The sequence below is a fragment of the Uloborus diversus genome, chromosome 2 (genome assembly GCF_026930045.1).
Source record: "Uloborus diversus isolate 005 chromosome 2, Udiv.v.3.1, whole genome shotgun sequence".
NCBI lineage: Eukaryota > Metazoa > Arthropoda > Arachnida > Araneae > Uloboridae > Uloborus > Uloborus diversus.
In genome coordinates, this window is record NC_072732.1 from 183,489,640 (window position 1) to 183,506,569 (window position 16,930).

General features: G+C 31.9%; 1 protein-coding gene across 4 annotated transcripts; it reads right to left on the minus strand.

Annotated features, from left to right (window-relative positions):
- Window positions 1-661: 661 nt before the first annotated feature.
- LOC129216198 (uncharacterized) lies at window positions 662-16,720 on the minus strand. 4 transcript variants are annotated; one of them, XM_054850384.1, is made up of 8 exons: window positions 16,635-16,720; window positions 11,569-11,831; window positions 11,331-11,390; window positions 6,653-7,003; window positions 6,430-6,534; window positions 4,796-4,908; window positions 3,336-3,498; window positions 662-903 (listed from the first exon to the last, which is right to left on the minus strand). In XM_054850384.1, the coding sequence occupies exons 4-8, from the start codon at window positions 6,807-6,809 to the stop codon at window positions 746-748; spliced, it is 696 nt and encodes a 231-aa protein (XP_054706359.1). In that variant the 5' UTR covers window positions 6,810-7,003; window positions 11,331-11,390; window positions 11,569-11,831; window positions 16,635-16,720; the 3' UTR covers window positions 662-745. The 4 variants fall into 4 exon arrangements, with proteins under 4 accessions (XP_054706359.1, XP_054706357.1, XP_054706358.1 ...); XM_054850382.1 differs by lacking the exon at window positions 11,331-11,390; XM_054850383.1 differs by lacking the exon at window positions 11,331-11,390 and having other exon boundaries at window positions 11,569-11,828; window positions 16,635-16,719.
- Between the last annotated feature and the right edge of the window lie 210 nt (window positions 16,721-16,930).

Sequence of the window (16,930 nt, forward strand, 5' to 3'; positions counted from 1 at the left end):
TGTAGAAACACACTGAATTTTTACTTCCGGTGGAGAATCATCAGCGTAAAACCATGTAGATAACATAATCGATTTTTCTATTCAAATATAGCTTTTTAACATTTCAAAATTACTAGTGCACACGAGTAAAAAAAATAGAACTTGTTCAGTTAAAATCAATCGAAGTCGAGTTTTAAACGGACTTCAGATCGAGTAAAGTTAAATAGCCTCCAACTTTCTTTCTCACTCACTATATTTCAACTGCACAATTTTGCCTTAGCAATACAAATAAAGAAAATTTGTACTCAAAACAAAACAGATTATATATATATTGGAAAAAAAATGAGTAGATTAGTATAAAAAAAATATCTTCCACATGTCTGAAATTTTTTTTTATCACTATGCCTGCCCACCATTCTAAAGATTTAAAATTAAAAAAAAAAATGATTTTTTTTAAAAATAAATTTGCTGCTATTATAGCGAATGCATTTTTGAAATTTAAGAGTTATTTTCCCTCATTGCAACAAAGTTTCAGAAGATGAAATTCACTTAATGAAAAAGTATTTAAAAGTGCTCACTTTAAGTTGGGTGTAATCTTTAAATAGTGTGTAAACATTTACTTAAAAATGCTGATTCTTTTAATCATGAACCTTGTTTGAAAGAAAAGATAGAACGCAACAAGTACAGAAAATATTTTTTATTAAAACAATAGGTAACCAATCTAAAACAACAAGAGGGAGGGGCATCTTGCATTGGGGGGAGTAAATTAACAAGAGGGAGGGGCATCTTGCATTGGGGGGAGTTTTTTTTTGTACTGTCCGAACTTTCTGTAGTCGGCACGATCCTTTGCATGGCGTAGCCAATTTTTCATAACATTTTCCACATCTGCTCTTGTAGTTTGGCCACTTTCTTTAAGAACAGCTTCTAAAAAAAGAAATTGTACATTTATAATTCTAATAAATATGTTCTAAGTAAATCAGATAATAAACCAGGGGTTGGAGTGGCGATAAAATTTTAGGACAAATAACTTATAAGTCTTTTTTAAACTTAAACGTAACTTACAAGTTTGATTTTTGTATAGGATGATAAAACTTTTCAAATTTATTCTTGAAATGTACAATGAAATGCATTCAATTTTTTATTCTTCAACACAGTGACGCATTATGAAGTAGTAGTATTACAACATATCAATAGGATAAATGTATGTCCAATTGCTTCTTTGCTTGCCTTGTTTCATCAAAGCGAATAACAAAGAACGAAAAAATATCCTTAGTAAGGAGGGATTTAAAGTAAGGTGCAAGAGTCCAAAACTTATTATGCACTTAACTTTTATCAGATAATTTAATACTTTTTGCTGTCTCAGAATCAAAAATATCACTGTAAATTACAGATAAATCATGTAAAGATTAAAATGAATATATATGTATTCAAAAGTAAAACTAAGAAACCCTCCGCTTTTGACATTTTATTTTTGAGTAAATTTGGAATAAAAGCTTTGGATTGCTTCATCATAATAAATTTGTTTCCAGTAGAAGACCAAGAACAAGGAATTAAAAACGCAGCTTGATTTTTCAAGCTACTTGTCAACCTCTTATGTCTCACAACATCAGCATGGGACAATACCTGTGAAAACCCTTAATTATCAATATTGGAAAGATAATGTACAAACAGAACAAAAGGCTTTGAATTTATCTTTTTCTGCACGCCCCATATGCTGATCTTGCATCCATTTCTGACTGCTTCTTCAAACCACAAGGAAGAGAATTTCGTTTTCCCCCATGCCATTTTAATAAAACATTCCTATTTACATTTTTAAAGCTAAACGTTAGTGCCTATGTACAAGAAATATTCCAACTTCACTGAACAGAAACACAAAGCAAACTGACTCTTTGTAGCGTAAGAACAAACTAATGCTCAAACTGCACATAAGATAAGCACTATAAAAAAAAATTCCTTCCCACCTGGGGACAAATAATTTTAATTTGGTGAAAATAAATTTTTTGAACAAGTATCTATATTTGGGTTCTAACTCAACACATTGTATTTCAATTAGCTATGATACCTTTCACCCCCCCCCCCCTCCTGCCCCTGGTTCACATATTTTTAAAAGGGGAAAAATCAAAAACATCACAACATAATGCTTAACCTTAAAACTCCTTCTCTGCAAAAGCACAACTTTTTAATTTCTTTATTATTTTATTTGCAAAATTTTGTTGCAGAAGAGAATGAATAAAACAAACAGCTTTTTATTGAGAATGTGTTTTGGTTAACTGCATGCTCCCCCCCCCCCGACCCCCCAGAAAAAAAGCAGCAGCAAACTTATTTCTTTTTTTAGAGAAAATTTCTTATAGTCTACAAAGTTTATTTTATTGTAAAATATAGGCATATTATGAAAAGTTCCATTTTTAGGTTAAATATTATTTTCCTGCGTAAATAGCAAATAAATAATGAAAACTTTAGGAATTTTTAGGACAACTCCTACCCCTCTAAATAAACAATTATACAGGATGCATGTCAGCGTAGGCGTAATAGAAACAGGGAGTTGAATGCCTAGTCTTCTGTGCATTATCACTTATATTTTTAATGCCTTCCAATAAGGAATAATAAATTCAAAATTAAAGGATTTTGAGCTAACTTTGTGTTTGTGTGAAAGAAAATTAGCAAATTCAGGAGTTGAAATATTATTCGCCCCCCCCCCCAGCACTATTATTAACATTATTCAACACAAAGAAAAATGCAGCAGTAACGATCCCTCAAAACTATTGAAGTAATAAAGAACACAATACGCAATATAAAGGCACTTGTCACTTAAGACAATCATTCAAATTAAAACTGTACTATATTTAAAAAAAATCTACATTTATGGAGAAAATGCAGGCTAAAATGCTAATTAATTGAAAAAGTAATGCAGAGAGTTTTTATCATGCTTTTTTTTTACAGGTAATTATAAAAAAAAAAAAAGAAAAATGATGTCTCTGGAGTTAGTCTTGTAGTTTAAAACTCTGGAAGACCAGAAACATATCCATAAACTAACTGAAGTACTTGGGCCTGAGTAATTTTACAATACACAACTGAAATTTTGAATGATCCAGAGTTTAAGCCGTCTCAGTCTAACAGTAAGAAGCGCATGGAAAAAACAGACGCTCAAATTTAGAAGAGGGGCAATATTTTTTTATACACTAAATCTGTTAAATAAATTTGAGGAAAGTGATAGGGTAGCTTAATACACTTTAACACCTCACCGAATTGTTTTAATTTCAATCAAAGTGATAATGCTGGATCAGATAACAATTTATAGACAGAATTTATAGCAATGTTATGAAAATAAATCAACTATAAACTGAAAAACTACTAACCAATAACAAGGTCAGCGATTTTCAGACTCATAAATTTTCTTTTTCCTCCTTTGCTGCCAGTCCACGAAAACAGTTCTGCAGTTTCATCTGTGAATAAATGTTTCAGAATCCTCCTGGTATGATCCTGGAAGCAACTGCCCCCAAAATTCTTGCACTTGTTAAGCTGTAAAAAAGAGTACTTATATAAAAATGGCTTGTTTTAAGTAATGTGCAGAAATTAGAATTTCACAAATGCTGAGCAAACAGCTTTTTGTACTTGACACTTTAAACCAGAATTAATTCAACAATTAATAAAATGCTTATTAACAATATATTCTATCGGAAGTTACATTAGGTTACAAAAACTTGTTTTAAAATAACCTATATAAATATACTGCATTAAACATTCTTCAAATATGTCTAGCCTTGAAACATTTTGATTTTGAATTATATTTTATTTAATAGTTATAGGTACAATATTTCAGTTTTTTAAATAGATACATTAATCTGTCAACACATTTAACCTATTTTGTATTCATTGATCAAGATCAACAATAAACCAGACCTGTAAAACAAGCAGGTAATAATTGTCAACACATAAATTGAAGCTATATTTCAATGAATTTTTTTGTGAGTAAATCAAAACATGGGGAAGGCGTCCAGTCCATTAAGAGCACATCCACCCTATATTTACATTATAAATAATTAAAATAAAAAAATTTGTACCAGATTAGTGGATTAAAGTAAAACACTTTCTGGATTAATACTTGAAATGCATGTAGAGAATTACGACATGTTATATGCATTTAATGCTGAAACTCAACATACAGAGCAGATGAAGCTCCGGCTATTAGTTGACTGAAGCTTTTAACCATCTCTGGAAAAAATGACTCATTTTTTGAGCAGAATTCATATCAGAACTTCATATTTTACAAGAGATACTATGGAAATATTTTTAAAAAAATATGCTTGATGATTCAAGATTTTACTATGAATATTCAAATTTAGAGGCTCTTAACAATCAATTATCTTCTAAAATTGAATACTAAATTTGAAACACAGTAAAACCAAAAGTGTGGATTTCCCCCCCCCCCCCTCCCCCCGAAAAGCCCAGGCTTCCTTAATTCTGCTGCCCTTGTTCAAGACTATACATGTAAAGCTCAAAATAGCCTCTAACACTGCTCTTGCCTATGTATAACATTAGAAACACTTACTCGCAAAAATCGTTTTGAGTTTTGGATCTTTATGGAAGCCCCAAACAATCAATAATATTCCAAACACTTTCATAAGTAGAGTCAAATACATGTCATAATTGCAAGAAATAAAATAATCATGTTTAGTGGTATACAATAAAGTTTTACTTAATTTTTAGCTCAGATTTTGCTAACAAGTCTCCCAATAGCCAATTCCTTATCATGACCTATTTTTCCATGGTAGTGCATTGACAAATCATTATACTTTTGTCGAAAAATTAAGCTTACCAAGTAGTTTTTGTTGCTCTCTTCTTCTAGCAACCTCTCTAGATTTTGAACACCTTCAAAATCTTCCAGAGGAAGTTTAACATCTATGTTTGTCACAGCTACAGAAGATTGATCTGAAATACAAGATCATATAAAATTTACAAACAACCTAACTCATATGTGTGTGTGTGCATACATTTAACTAGTAAAGCCAGAATTTACAAACACAAATGTGACGACCAGAAGCAAGCTCTGGGCCCAGGTAGGCCTGTTCTCATTAATTTATTAGTCACTAATGAAAATCAATGGCCCTTCTTTAAGCTATCTACCCCCTTGCTCATTACAGCCTCTTCCAATAAGCTGTTCCAATGCTACCCCACTAAAGGAACAATTTTTTTCTAATTTTAAGATGAGCCCAAAATTTTGATGGCTAAAACAATGACCTCGTCTAGCTTTCCGTTCAAAAATTTAACCAATTAACATCTTTCATTTTGATAAATTTAAACAACTGAATCATGTCCCCTTTGACCCTCCTTTGTTCCAGGCTATACATGCTGCGCCTTTAAAGTTTAGAATCAATCTATGTTTAAAAGTCTTTTTACTAGCCTAGTAGAGAGCCTTTGAACATTTTCTTGAAAAGAAATTTCTTGAGGTATGGAAATTGAGCAGCATACTCCAAATGAACTCTGATCAAACCTCTATATAAAGACAGAAGAACCCTCATATGTTTGAAATAAATCTATTGATAAACACTAACATTCTATTAGCTTTGTTACTTGCCATACTGCAATCCTGCCCTAAACTTGAAGTAATGATCTACAACACCCAGATCAATAACATTTTCTGCCTGATTAATGACTGATACGCTTATTTTAATGACCTAAATGTAGCTGTTGGCATTTCTCCATTAACTGCCACCACTTATCTGCCCATGGGCGCCCATACACAAAATTTTAAGGGGGGGGGGGGGCTCAAACTTTCCCCATGGTTTAGCAGAACATTTTCCCCATGGAAACTGATTTCAGTACAGATTAGATATTAAAATTTGACATTTTTAATAACTTATTCATTAATAGCTGGAAAATATTTTTTTTTTTACATTTTTGCAAAGAAAAAAAGCACTAAAAGCAAGGAAGTTCATATTTCTAAGGGGGGAGGGCTTGAGCCCCCACTTGCCCCTCTATATGGGTGCCCTTGTATTTGCCTACTTATATGATCTAAATCCTCTTGCAGTTTTATTTGTTCATTTTTAACAAGCCCCATTACTTGACCTCCATTACATCAATAACAAAACATGTTTTCAGAAATATTTTCATGAATATCATTAATAAAAATACCTTCTGTATATATATATATATATATATATATATATATATATATATATATATATATATATATATATATATATATATATATATATAACATGCAATTAATTGATCTGGATATCCACAGTTGGAACAAACATAACTAGTCAGCATTGTGAAGGCTACCTATATCTTAATTGCAGCATTATGACACCCCCAATCATAGTTCATTTCAAAAGTAAATGTTTAGCAGTTTTGTATTATATAAATAAATAATAAAGTACTACTTCTCTCAAATTAATTTATAGCATTATGATAGCACAAAATGGTAAAAATCTTAATGACACTTACTCCTACTGTTGTTTGACTGCTCAACGAGCAAGTCCAATGTCGCTTTAATCTCTTTTACTTCCATCCTTAGCAGATGGAAACTCCTCAGCAGCTTCTGGAAAAGATCTGAAATAAATATTAATTATGAAAATAAATACTTAAATCAACAAAGTTTACTACGCAATCCAAATCAAATTTGAAAGGGATAAGACCATTTTGTATTGTTAAAATAAATTTTTCATACTTTGTTCACTGCTGGAGATCTGCATAGCAGGCGACTGATGAAGCGCATTCTGGCTTGTAGTTGGCGTTGCAGGAGCCATAACAAGTGGCGAACTTTGGCTTGAAGTCCGTGGCAGATGTACCGGTGCACCTGGTTGCACCGGTGCCTCGGGCAACATATTTACAATGTTTGAGGAGGGTCTTTTGGTGAGCAACTCATCATCCGATTCAGAGGACGAGTCGTGAGTTCTGGCCCACCTTTTCCTCTTTCCCCTGCCACACTGCTCCGAATCTGTAGTGGAGAAGTAGACCTTCTCCACATCACTAGCGCCCTCAGCCTTTTTTATCTTTTTTCTGGCATGTTCAAAACTTTCTGAAAAAATAAAAATAAAATATGCTTACCCACAATGAGAAGTTTTTGATTCTTTGCACATAATTCAGAAACACTTTTGAGAAACTCAGAACTTTCTATTGGGATATTTTAAAATTTCAAGCTAATTTTCAAGGTTCACAGTGTGCTTTTGATTGATGGAAATGACCCCATTACTAGTTCACCGCTTTCTGATTTTGAAGTTATTTCATTCACTGAAAACTAACCCTATCAAAAATATTTGCATCAATGTGATAGTAGACAGTCAACTATCATTATTTTGATGCTTTGTACATTTAACTGCCCAATATAAAAAGCATTCTCTGTTGACTACTCATTTCATTATGCTTTGTTTTATTTTGAAAAGTTGACATGTAATATTTTCAGTAGTACCAAGACTTAGCTCGATAAACATAGTAGTTAAAATTCAAGGGATCAAAATATATAAAATTTTAGGAGTTTGAATTTTGCAACTAAGCATTAATCTGTCAGGTCGGCGAGAGCTAAGACCCAGCACACTTTCCCTAAAAGATGACACTTTCCCTAATAGATTCCAAGCACGCCCCCCCCCCCCAAGTTTCCGACTAGGCAGTCCAGGGCTCTTGTGGGCCCTGCAGTTACCCAGGGTGGCGACAGGAACTGTGAAGAAAAGTTCCCTGACTTTTCCCTGATTAAGTTCACCAAATTTCCCTGATTTACGTTACCAACGATAATGGTTTTCTTTCTTGGTTCTACTTGAAATCCATTGTATGTTTGCATCAAATGCAGTATTTTAAGCGTTTTAAGTTGTGTAAAGTTGTTGAACTAAAAATATATTTTGAAAAGATGCTACTTTTTTAATAAAATGGTTAAAAAAAACCATACCAAGTCAATTTTTTTGGAAAAAAAAACCCCTACAAAACAGTATATTAAATTTTTCTACATGGAAAGATAATAGAAAATTTATAAAAAAAATTTTACTTCCAGAAAACACTTAGCATAAGAATTTTAAGAAACCATTAAAATCACTCTTAAAAACATATGTGTATTTACGATAAAACTCAAAAGTAATTGAAATTATTTTGAACAAAATTTTCAAACAGTATAATAATTGTTGCAAGAATAACAAGTAATAGTGAACAAATAGAAGTAATGTAGTTATTCTTATATAACTAATTGACATATTTATGTAAAACAGATGAAACCATTTGACATCCATTCATAGGAAGCTTTTCTCTAATCAAAAACATATGTTTTAATGAATGAATACAGCATTTTAACAATAAAAAAAATAAAGATATTTACTTAAGTACACAAGTTAACTCTATTTCAAATGATTTAAGTATGTAACGAAAAAAAAACTTAGATTATTTTTGTAACAAACAACTTTGAAATGCAAGAAAAGAAACAGAAAAAAAAATCAATTAGTTAATTTAAAAATATATAAAAGAAGAATACAACTAGATTATGAAACAAAAGAATCATTTAAGCCTGAAGAAAAGAAAACCTTTATAATCTGAGGCGATAACAAATAGTATAACGGCAAAAAACTAAGTTTTTTTATTGAAAGTTCAATTTTAGCAATTGAATTAAAAACGCGAAGAAGTAATAACTTTTAAGCTTTTATAAGTATTAATTCAAAAACCAAAGATTTCTTCTTGAAATTGTGATTACAGTATGCTAATTATTTCGAGATAATGGAATAAAGGAAAAGGAGCTAAGGCATTAATGAAGGCTTCCTCTTTGCCTGTATGGTTATTTATTTTACGTAGCATTGAAAGCGTGGAAGGAAATTTCAAGCTAGGTAAAATAAACAAACACAGAAGCAATCTTAGGAAGTTCATCCTGTGGTTAATACGTAAGATTCAATACTTTGACATTGAGGAAAAAAGATGCACAAATATGCGGCAGTGTATAATCGCATTTCATTAATTTTACTTTTTTTTTCAACAGAATTGGCGGAAAATGCGTAGGGAATTAGAGTACTTAATTTTATAAAGCAAAAAAAAAATTTTTTTTTCTTCATAAAATCAATTTTCCCTGATTTTTTGTTATTTTTTCGAAATTCCCTGATATTTCCCTGATTAAAAAAGTTCCCTGACTTTTCCCTGATCTCCCTGATCTGTCGCCACCCTGTTACCAAGAGAGAAAAGTCTCTCAGTTACTGAATCCCAATATCGTCATAAATTGTGACCTGCCCCATCACTACCCTTGCAATAAAGGGAAACTCTATCATCGATAGGCAACCGAAACGAAACACTGATCTACTTTCCAAGTTGCATGAAAACTAAGATCAATCTTGGGGGGGGGGGGGGCTGACTCTCCCCCACTTTGCACGATGGGTCCTGTTAAATGCCGAAAAAAAAAATGTTATCTTCTTCAAAATTTTAAAAAGTTGCACCAAGTTTTCTCTGTAAATCCATGGTAATTTTTGTGGACCTTTGTCAAGAACAAAAGGCAAAATTCCTCGTAAAAATTTAAAAAATGTGACCTTTCAGAGACAATCTTTTTTTTTTTTTAAACTGTCCAAGTCTGATTTAACAAACTTTTCGGGCTTTTCTATTATTATTTAGCGATTTCTATAAATGCAGCATAAAGAAAACAAAGCTTTTAAAGATTAATATTTCAAAAAAAAAAAAAAAAAAAAAAAAAAAAACTGCATTATATTGACAACTTTTGAACGTAGATTCAATAGCCAAAAAGAAGACATTTCTAAATTATGTTGCGATAAATTTACCGAAGTTTCCGCAGTTAAAAAGGTGTACCCTTGTTATAACGAAATCATTTCAGATCAAAACTTGAAATCGAAGCAAAAATGCCCTCATCTCATTTCTCTACAATGGTTTTGTTTGCTTTTCTGATTCCTTTGTGTTGTCAATGCCTGAAGGCACTTGAGGGGTGTATTTCGAACAATGAAAGACATTCCTCACTGACTCCTCTGATGAATACTATCTTCCCCCTTCCACACAAATTTCTGGTTCAGCGGTCCCCTATTCTGGATGTCACATAAATCCTGTCAGTTGTAAATCTAGTTTGTGGCTAAAACGTACAACTGAGCAGGATGCTTTCGTCACAACCAGGGTGCAACATTTTGTGCTATCTATTGGGTAAAGGGAGTTTTTTTCCTACACAGAAACACCCTTAAATATACAGAGATATAGATATGTATGCACATACAATATATCGAAAATTATATAATTAAAAAATTAGCTTACTGAAACAGGGTTGGCAAAAACCCGGGTTTTTTTAAAAAAGCCCATAGACCCAGGGTTTTTTGGGTTTTTTTTAAAAAAAAAACCCAACTAAAGCTGGGTTTTTTAAAAAGAAATGTGGGTTTTTTGTCTTTTTTTAAGGGAAAATGTGGGGTACTTGTAGCATATTGTAGTGTAAGTATATGGACAAAGCAAAAAAATCGTCTTGGAGTAAAAAAAGCTGGGAAATTCAGCGTTTTCTGAAGAAAAGTAAAAAAGACGATAAAACCCAAGAATGGTGAAGTTTCAGATTTTTTAGTTTCCATGATTGCCAACAGTTAAGAAAAAGTTACTTCTCGAGTTATAAAATCTATTGTTCGTTTGTAATTACTACATTTTTTTTTTTGCATTTTACTTTATTGTATTTCATTTTGTTACGCAAAACTACTGTAGAACCTCAAATAGTTTAAATCCCTTTTTACTAAATTTCAGCTTAATCAAAACATTTCTTTGAATTTTATGTTACCTGTTTTTCTATTTCTGTGTACAGAGTAAGAAATATTGAACTTTTTCGTAAGATAATGAAAATACTGTACATCCTATTCTGTTTCCTGTCCGACCGTTTGTGAAACCTGTTAATTTCTAAAAAATATACCTTGTTTATTTGAGATTTGTGACTTGTTGGTTGGCAGAAAATTGGTTTGCTTTAATTCACATGAAAGCCTTTTAGCTAGAGTAGTTTCCTCTGTACAATCTACAAATATTGAGAAAATCAGACATGACAGGACTTAGTCAAGATAATTTGAGTTATTTATTGACCAGTTAAAGAAAAAAGTTAAAAATATTTATTTAAAATCTTTGAAGTATTTTTTAATGCTGTTAAGAGTTAAAAAATACTATTAAAGTTCAAAATTCATTTTTTATGTCCATTGGCTGTGGTGAAGAACAAATAAAAAAGAAGTTTAAATTGTTAAAGTATTTAAATTAATTAATTTTTTTAAAAACTTCTCGGAAAATTTTAAAAAACCCAAAAGTGGGCTCAATAATGGGTTTTTTTTAAATGGGTTTTTTTCAAAAAAACCCATTGGGTCCAATCCGGCCAACCCTGTACTGAAACATTATTTATGAATGACTAAAACTAAGGGTTTTTTCAAACTTACCTTTGCTGAAAATAAAGCGCAGAGTTTCATTCCTTCTAGTTTTCTCTGTTCTCTGTTAATCTTAGGAATAAGATAGAAAACAATGAACATCATGGTTATTTTTCTAACTTAATAAAATTCATAAAATTATAAAAATAATAATTCTAATGGCTAACACACAGAATTAATATCTAAATTCTAGAATAAATATAAGAAAGAAAGTGATTTTAGGATGAGATTGTTAAAGATTATTAGTTACCATCGTGATGACCGCGTGGGATTATCAAGTTCCAACAAATTTTTTGTATCAAATCGTTTTGGTACCAAACCATCTAACTGCCGGCATCCACCCCAGTCGAATATTGAGGGTCGGTCAAGCAAACTGAGAGATAGAACACTAGCGCCACCAGTGGCGCTGGAATAATCCGGTCACTTTTTCGCTCCGCTGCCAAAGGAGACGAGGCTCCTTCCTTTTTGCCACCCTGCTCATGGTTTAGTTTAATGACATGAAGCAAAAATCTTCTGGAAGCAAAATAGTTTACAAAAAATAAATTTAACAATAAAAAATAGACTTCATTTAAAAATATTTATATTTTAACTAATTATTATAAGTGAACTTTTTATTTTACTTCATAGCTTTATACAACAAAACAAATGCCAACATGTTTTTTGAAAATATGCAAGATGAGCGGACAGAGGATCCACAGAGGAAGGATGTCAAAATATCCGCTCCAACTAATTACGACAACGCCGTTTGCACGGCTGGAAAAAATGAGTCTATTTCCCAGTCAACGAATCTCCCGCCGAGCGTTCCAATTTTGGGGCCTTGTACGGAGGTGAGTTCTGGTTCCTTTAATGATTCTTGTCTCATTAAAGATTACTTATCTAAGATTAATTTAATTAAGTTTGAATTATATGATAATCCTGAAAATGCTAATTATGAGGAAATAATTAGTTTTACCAATGATTCAATTAATGCATATTTTGACATTACTTCCTTTAATAAACTTAATGATACTGATAAAGAAATTCTATATGATTTACAAACAATCAGATATGATGCATCTCTGATTAGGTACAACAAACTAAATGCTATTATGTTTAAATTACAAAGTAACCTTGACGAACAGCTTTTACTTAACGGTAAACTGCAAAATAAGTTAATTGCCGCTGAAAGAAGACGTAAAGATGAATATGATTTCCTCATGGAAAAAATCAATGAAAGTAAATTTGCAGAAGTTGAAAAACTCAAAAATAATATTGATTTGCTCAAATTACAAATAGGAAATCCCCCTGAAGAAAAACGGATAAAATCCATAAATACTAACTGTAAACCGCAGGACAATTCCGAAGCTAAAAATTCTGCCAACGGCAGTAAAAAAAAGAAAAATAAAAAACAAAAAGCCCAAAAGGCAAAAGAAACGGTTCTGAATACCGAAATTAACACAATTGAAGAAACTATGACTCCAAATATCAAAAATGAAAGTAAAGCTCAGAACACTACTTTAACTGAGCAAAAAAACCCAAATGATACAAATGACACAAACTCCCAAATTAATGACATCCCTGGGACTCAAAACCTTTTGAAAGGGGAAAATGAAAAATTAAACACTGATTCAGATGATAATGAATCATGCATAACATCTCATGACAAGGATGAACCTGATCCAAACACTTCAGAAAATTTAACTCCTGATAACGAAATAAGCTCATTTCAGGATTCTGAAAAACTAAAAAGAACTCAAATCCCACCCATTTGGGTAGATAACATAAAAAACACAGAAGAAAAACTAAAAATTTTCTCAAACATTGCAAATGAAATCATAACTGGAAAAATTAAGAATGATAAACTATTATGCTATGCACCTAATATTGAAGCATACCATAAACTCAAAGATTTTCTCACAGAAAATAAAATGTCACACCACACTATAAGACTCAAAACTGAAAAAATCATGAAAGTTATCCTATGAGGCCTCCCAATTAGTGCCAACCTAGATTGGATAAAAGGAAAACTTGAAGAAAATAATCTTTCAATCATACACCTATCACAACTACACAAAGGACCAGAAAAAAGAAAACTTCCATTGTTCCTAATTCACTTAAATGAAAATAGCTCAAATAAAAATATTTGAGAAATAAAAAAATTTGGGAGATTTTCCAATCTCCACAGAAAAATTGAAAACATTAAACAATATCAAACAATGCTGGAACTGTCAGCAATACAATCACTTCTCATTGGGATGTAATCGTCCCCCAGTTTGCTTAGTATGCGCTGGGGAACACAAAACATCACATTGCAGCAAAAACAATACAAAAATAACCCCCAAATGCATTAACTGTGGTGCTCAACACACTGCAAATTATTCAAACTGTCCAGCTAGACTGGCAATCATTGAAAAAATTAGATTTAAGAAAAATCTAAAAAATAAAAATGAAAACACTATTCCCAGGACTTTAAAAATTCCTCAAACTGAAAATACTAATGAAGTCCTAAACATTCCAGAAAATCCTCTTCTACAAACTCTAACAACCACTATCAAAACAATAATACAAGAACTTGGAAAAATGAATATCACTCCAAGTTCTAATATCACAGCAACACCACCATACTAAATGTTGCTACGGTGACTCGACCTTTCTCTATAATTACCATTAGTAATAAATAACTCATTAATTATCGATTTTTTCAATCTAAAAAAATAAAATTAAAAAGTTAATAACAATTCCCTGAAAAGAGGCCAACCGGCTTTGCAGTCAGTCAATGAGAGCGCTCCCCGGTTTCATTGCATTCTCCCAATCAGAGAACTTGAATTTTGTACTAAATGAGATGCATCATAATTCGAAATTATTTAAATTTTAAATTTAAATACTAAATTATCCCAATAGTTAAACACTTAATAACAAATAAAACTTTTCTGAAGCAGTTCACTAGATGGCGCAAGCTTAACTTGTGACCGTGATGATACAATTTAAAAGTTTCTCAACTTTAAATTGACTTAACTGTAATTTTAAAAATGAGACAAGATAAAGGGACCTGAAATCCCATGATCTATCCCCCATTCGACGAATATATGCAAGATGCTTACAACAGATCTGAAAAATTTGCAAATGGAAGTAGAGTATACAACTTGGATGAAACTGGAACATCAACAGTACAGCAACCAAAGAAAGTTATAGCTTGAAAGGGAGCAAACAAGTTAACCAATGTACTAGTGGTGATAGATGTCAACTAGTTACAACTTGTTGTAAGTAATAAGTGCATTTGGAAACACAATACCACCAGCTACGGTATTTCCTCAAAAGAAATTTAAGGAACACATGATAAGCTGGGCTCCTTCAGGAACTCTTGGTTTTGTTATAGGTTTAGGATGGATGACTAGTGATGTTTTTCCTCGTATCATGAAGCATTTCATACACCACAGTGAAACTTCTATTGACAATCCAACACTTTTGAACTTCAACAATCAAAAGAGTCATGTAACCATAGAAACACTCAACATGGCACAAGAAAATGGGGTTAGTACTATAGTTACCATACCGCCTCACACAAGTGACAAATTTCAGTTACTAAAAAAGTGGGCATTTATTCCTCATTCAAATCAAACTACAATGATACTTTCGATTCATGGTTGGTTCATGATCCTGCCATTCCATTGAAGGCGGATACAGACTACCATTCCCCACCCCGGAATAAACTTGCGGTTTTGGCACTAAAAATTTCTAAAACTGCTTGGGGATCAATAAAAAGCACTGAATCGACCAGGAATAAGATACTTAGTAGAGCATAAACGTTACTAATTAATTTCATAAGGATTGGAATGAAACAATATTTCAAATATTTACATTTAAAAAAATTAAAGAATTGATAAGATTACTGAAACCGGTTACACTTTATTTATCAAGCGCTTGAACACAATGTGGACGAATAACATGGTCGACGGTTTGGGGGGGAGGGTCATGACCCCTATAACCCTCCCCTTGTATCTGCCACTGTCCAGGGGTCTGTCCAGGGTTTTTCACAACGTCCATTTTTTGTGAAAAATGAAATAATTTTGTGAAAAATCAATTAATTTTGTAAAAATCATCTAATTTTGCAAAAAAAAAAAAAAAAATTGTAAAACCAAAACTTTCAGAATTTTGCTGGCGCAAATACTGCATCATTGGAACTTAAAGTTGAGTATTTAACTCTATTCTGTTGAGAATATCATTATTGAATGTTTTTCTAGTATTTGGGGGGGGGGGGGATGCGGCATTGCTTTCTTGGAGATGGCCAACCCTCAAGTATCAATATTTATTTACCATTCTACATTCTGTTCAATTGTACTAGAAGTGTTTTTTGTATAGTATTAAAAATAATAAAAGGGATTTCATTTGTTTACTTCTTAACAAAGCGTACTAAACATCAAAAATTCGAGAAATCTGATTTCCATAGTGGATGCAGAGAAATCGCAATCCTCAAAGTGAAGGCATCAAAAGTACAAAAACAGCTTGTAAAAGAAATATTTTTGATAAAATTATTTCAGAATTGTCAAATTTGAATCAAAACACTTCCTAAACTTTAGTTTAGTTACTGGTCTCAACACAAAAAATGCCCTATTTGTGGTTCTACGCTCACTACAAGCTATATCTTATCAAACTTTATAAGATTGAACTTCTCACTTTAAACTTCTATGATAAATATGATAAACCACACATGAAACAATTATATGATTACATAATAAAAGAAAATATTAAAGTTAGGTCAAATTGAACACAGATTTGCATTCTTTTCTACAGCAAGGCAATGTACCATAACAAAAAAATTTCTACAAGATACAGAAATTTAACACTTAATTGTTTATAACAAGAAAAAATATTTTTGCACTTTTTATATGAAACTTTTTTAACTGACACACTGAAATCAGAGCTCGACCAAAGTCAGTGTTTGACACTTAAATTGTTTTGGTTCAATTTGAAGTAGTAAGGTCTCTGAAAAGATGTGATACACTCATGTATCGCAAACGTCACAAGATTTTAAAAATTTCTTTAAAAAAAAAAGTCCTACAGTTTTGCTTCAATTAAATTATTCAAGCAAATCATAGTTAAATATGATTGAAATACTTTGTTAGTATTTGTCAACGATTTAGTGCTCAAAATGTTGGTTAACCAGCAAAAATAGTGTCTGAATGTCACACCCGTCACAATGGAATAGCCGCAAAGCATTTTCTCTATTTCAAACCTCCTGTTAGCAGCGAGTTTTTAAATAATGAATACAATAAGAATTGCAGCTGCAATGAGTTCAAAACTTATTAAAAGATCCTAAAATACTTCACTAAAACTTACGAATTCGGAGCAGGAACACTGATTTCCAGCCTTGTTTATATCTCCTATCCATGGCTACGGCTGGCTCCGTGAACGCCGATCTGTCCGATGCTTAGTGAAGGAATCGTTATTTTTTTTACAAGCACTAAGCACTCAAGACAAGTAATTTTTTTTCTGGCGATAAAAGTTCAAACTAATGAAGCTGAAAACTTAGCAAATTTAATTAGGCTACGTTCGCATACCTTAACCGGTAGCTACCGGTTAGGTTGATCACATGAAAGCAAGACTAACACGCAGGAGATAAAATACTTCTTATT

Bases quoted from the DNA above. Each gene is read 5' to 3' on its own strand.
- LOC129216198 (XM_054850382.1), bottom strand. From the start codon at position 11,641: ATGGTTTGGTACCAAAACGATTTGATACAAAAAATTTGTTGGAACTTG. The intron at 3,499-4,795 runs GTAAGCTTAATT...TCTTTTTTACAG, and splicing joins AGAGCAACAAAAACTACTTG to CTTAACAAGTGCAAGAATTT. The intron at 904-3,335 runs GTTAGTAGTTTT...TTCTTTTTTTAG, and splicing joins AATCGCTGACCTTGTTATTG to AAGCTGTTCTTAAAGAAAGT.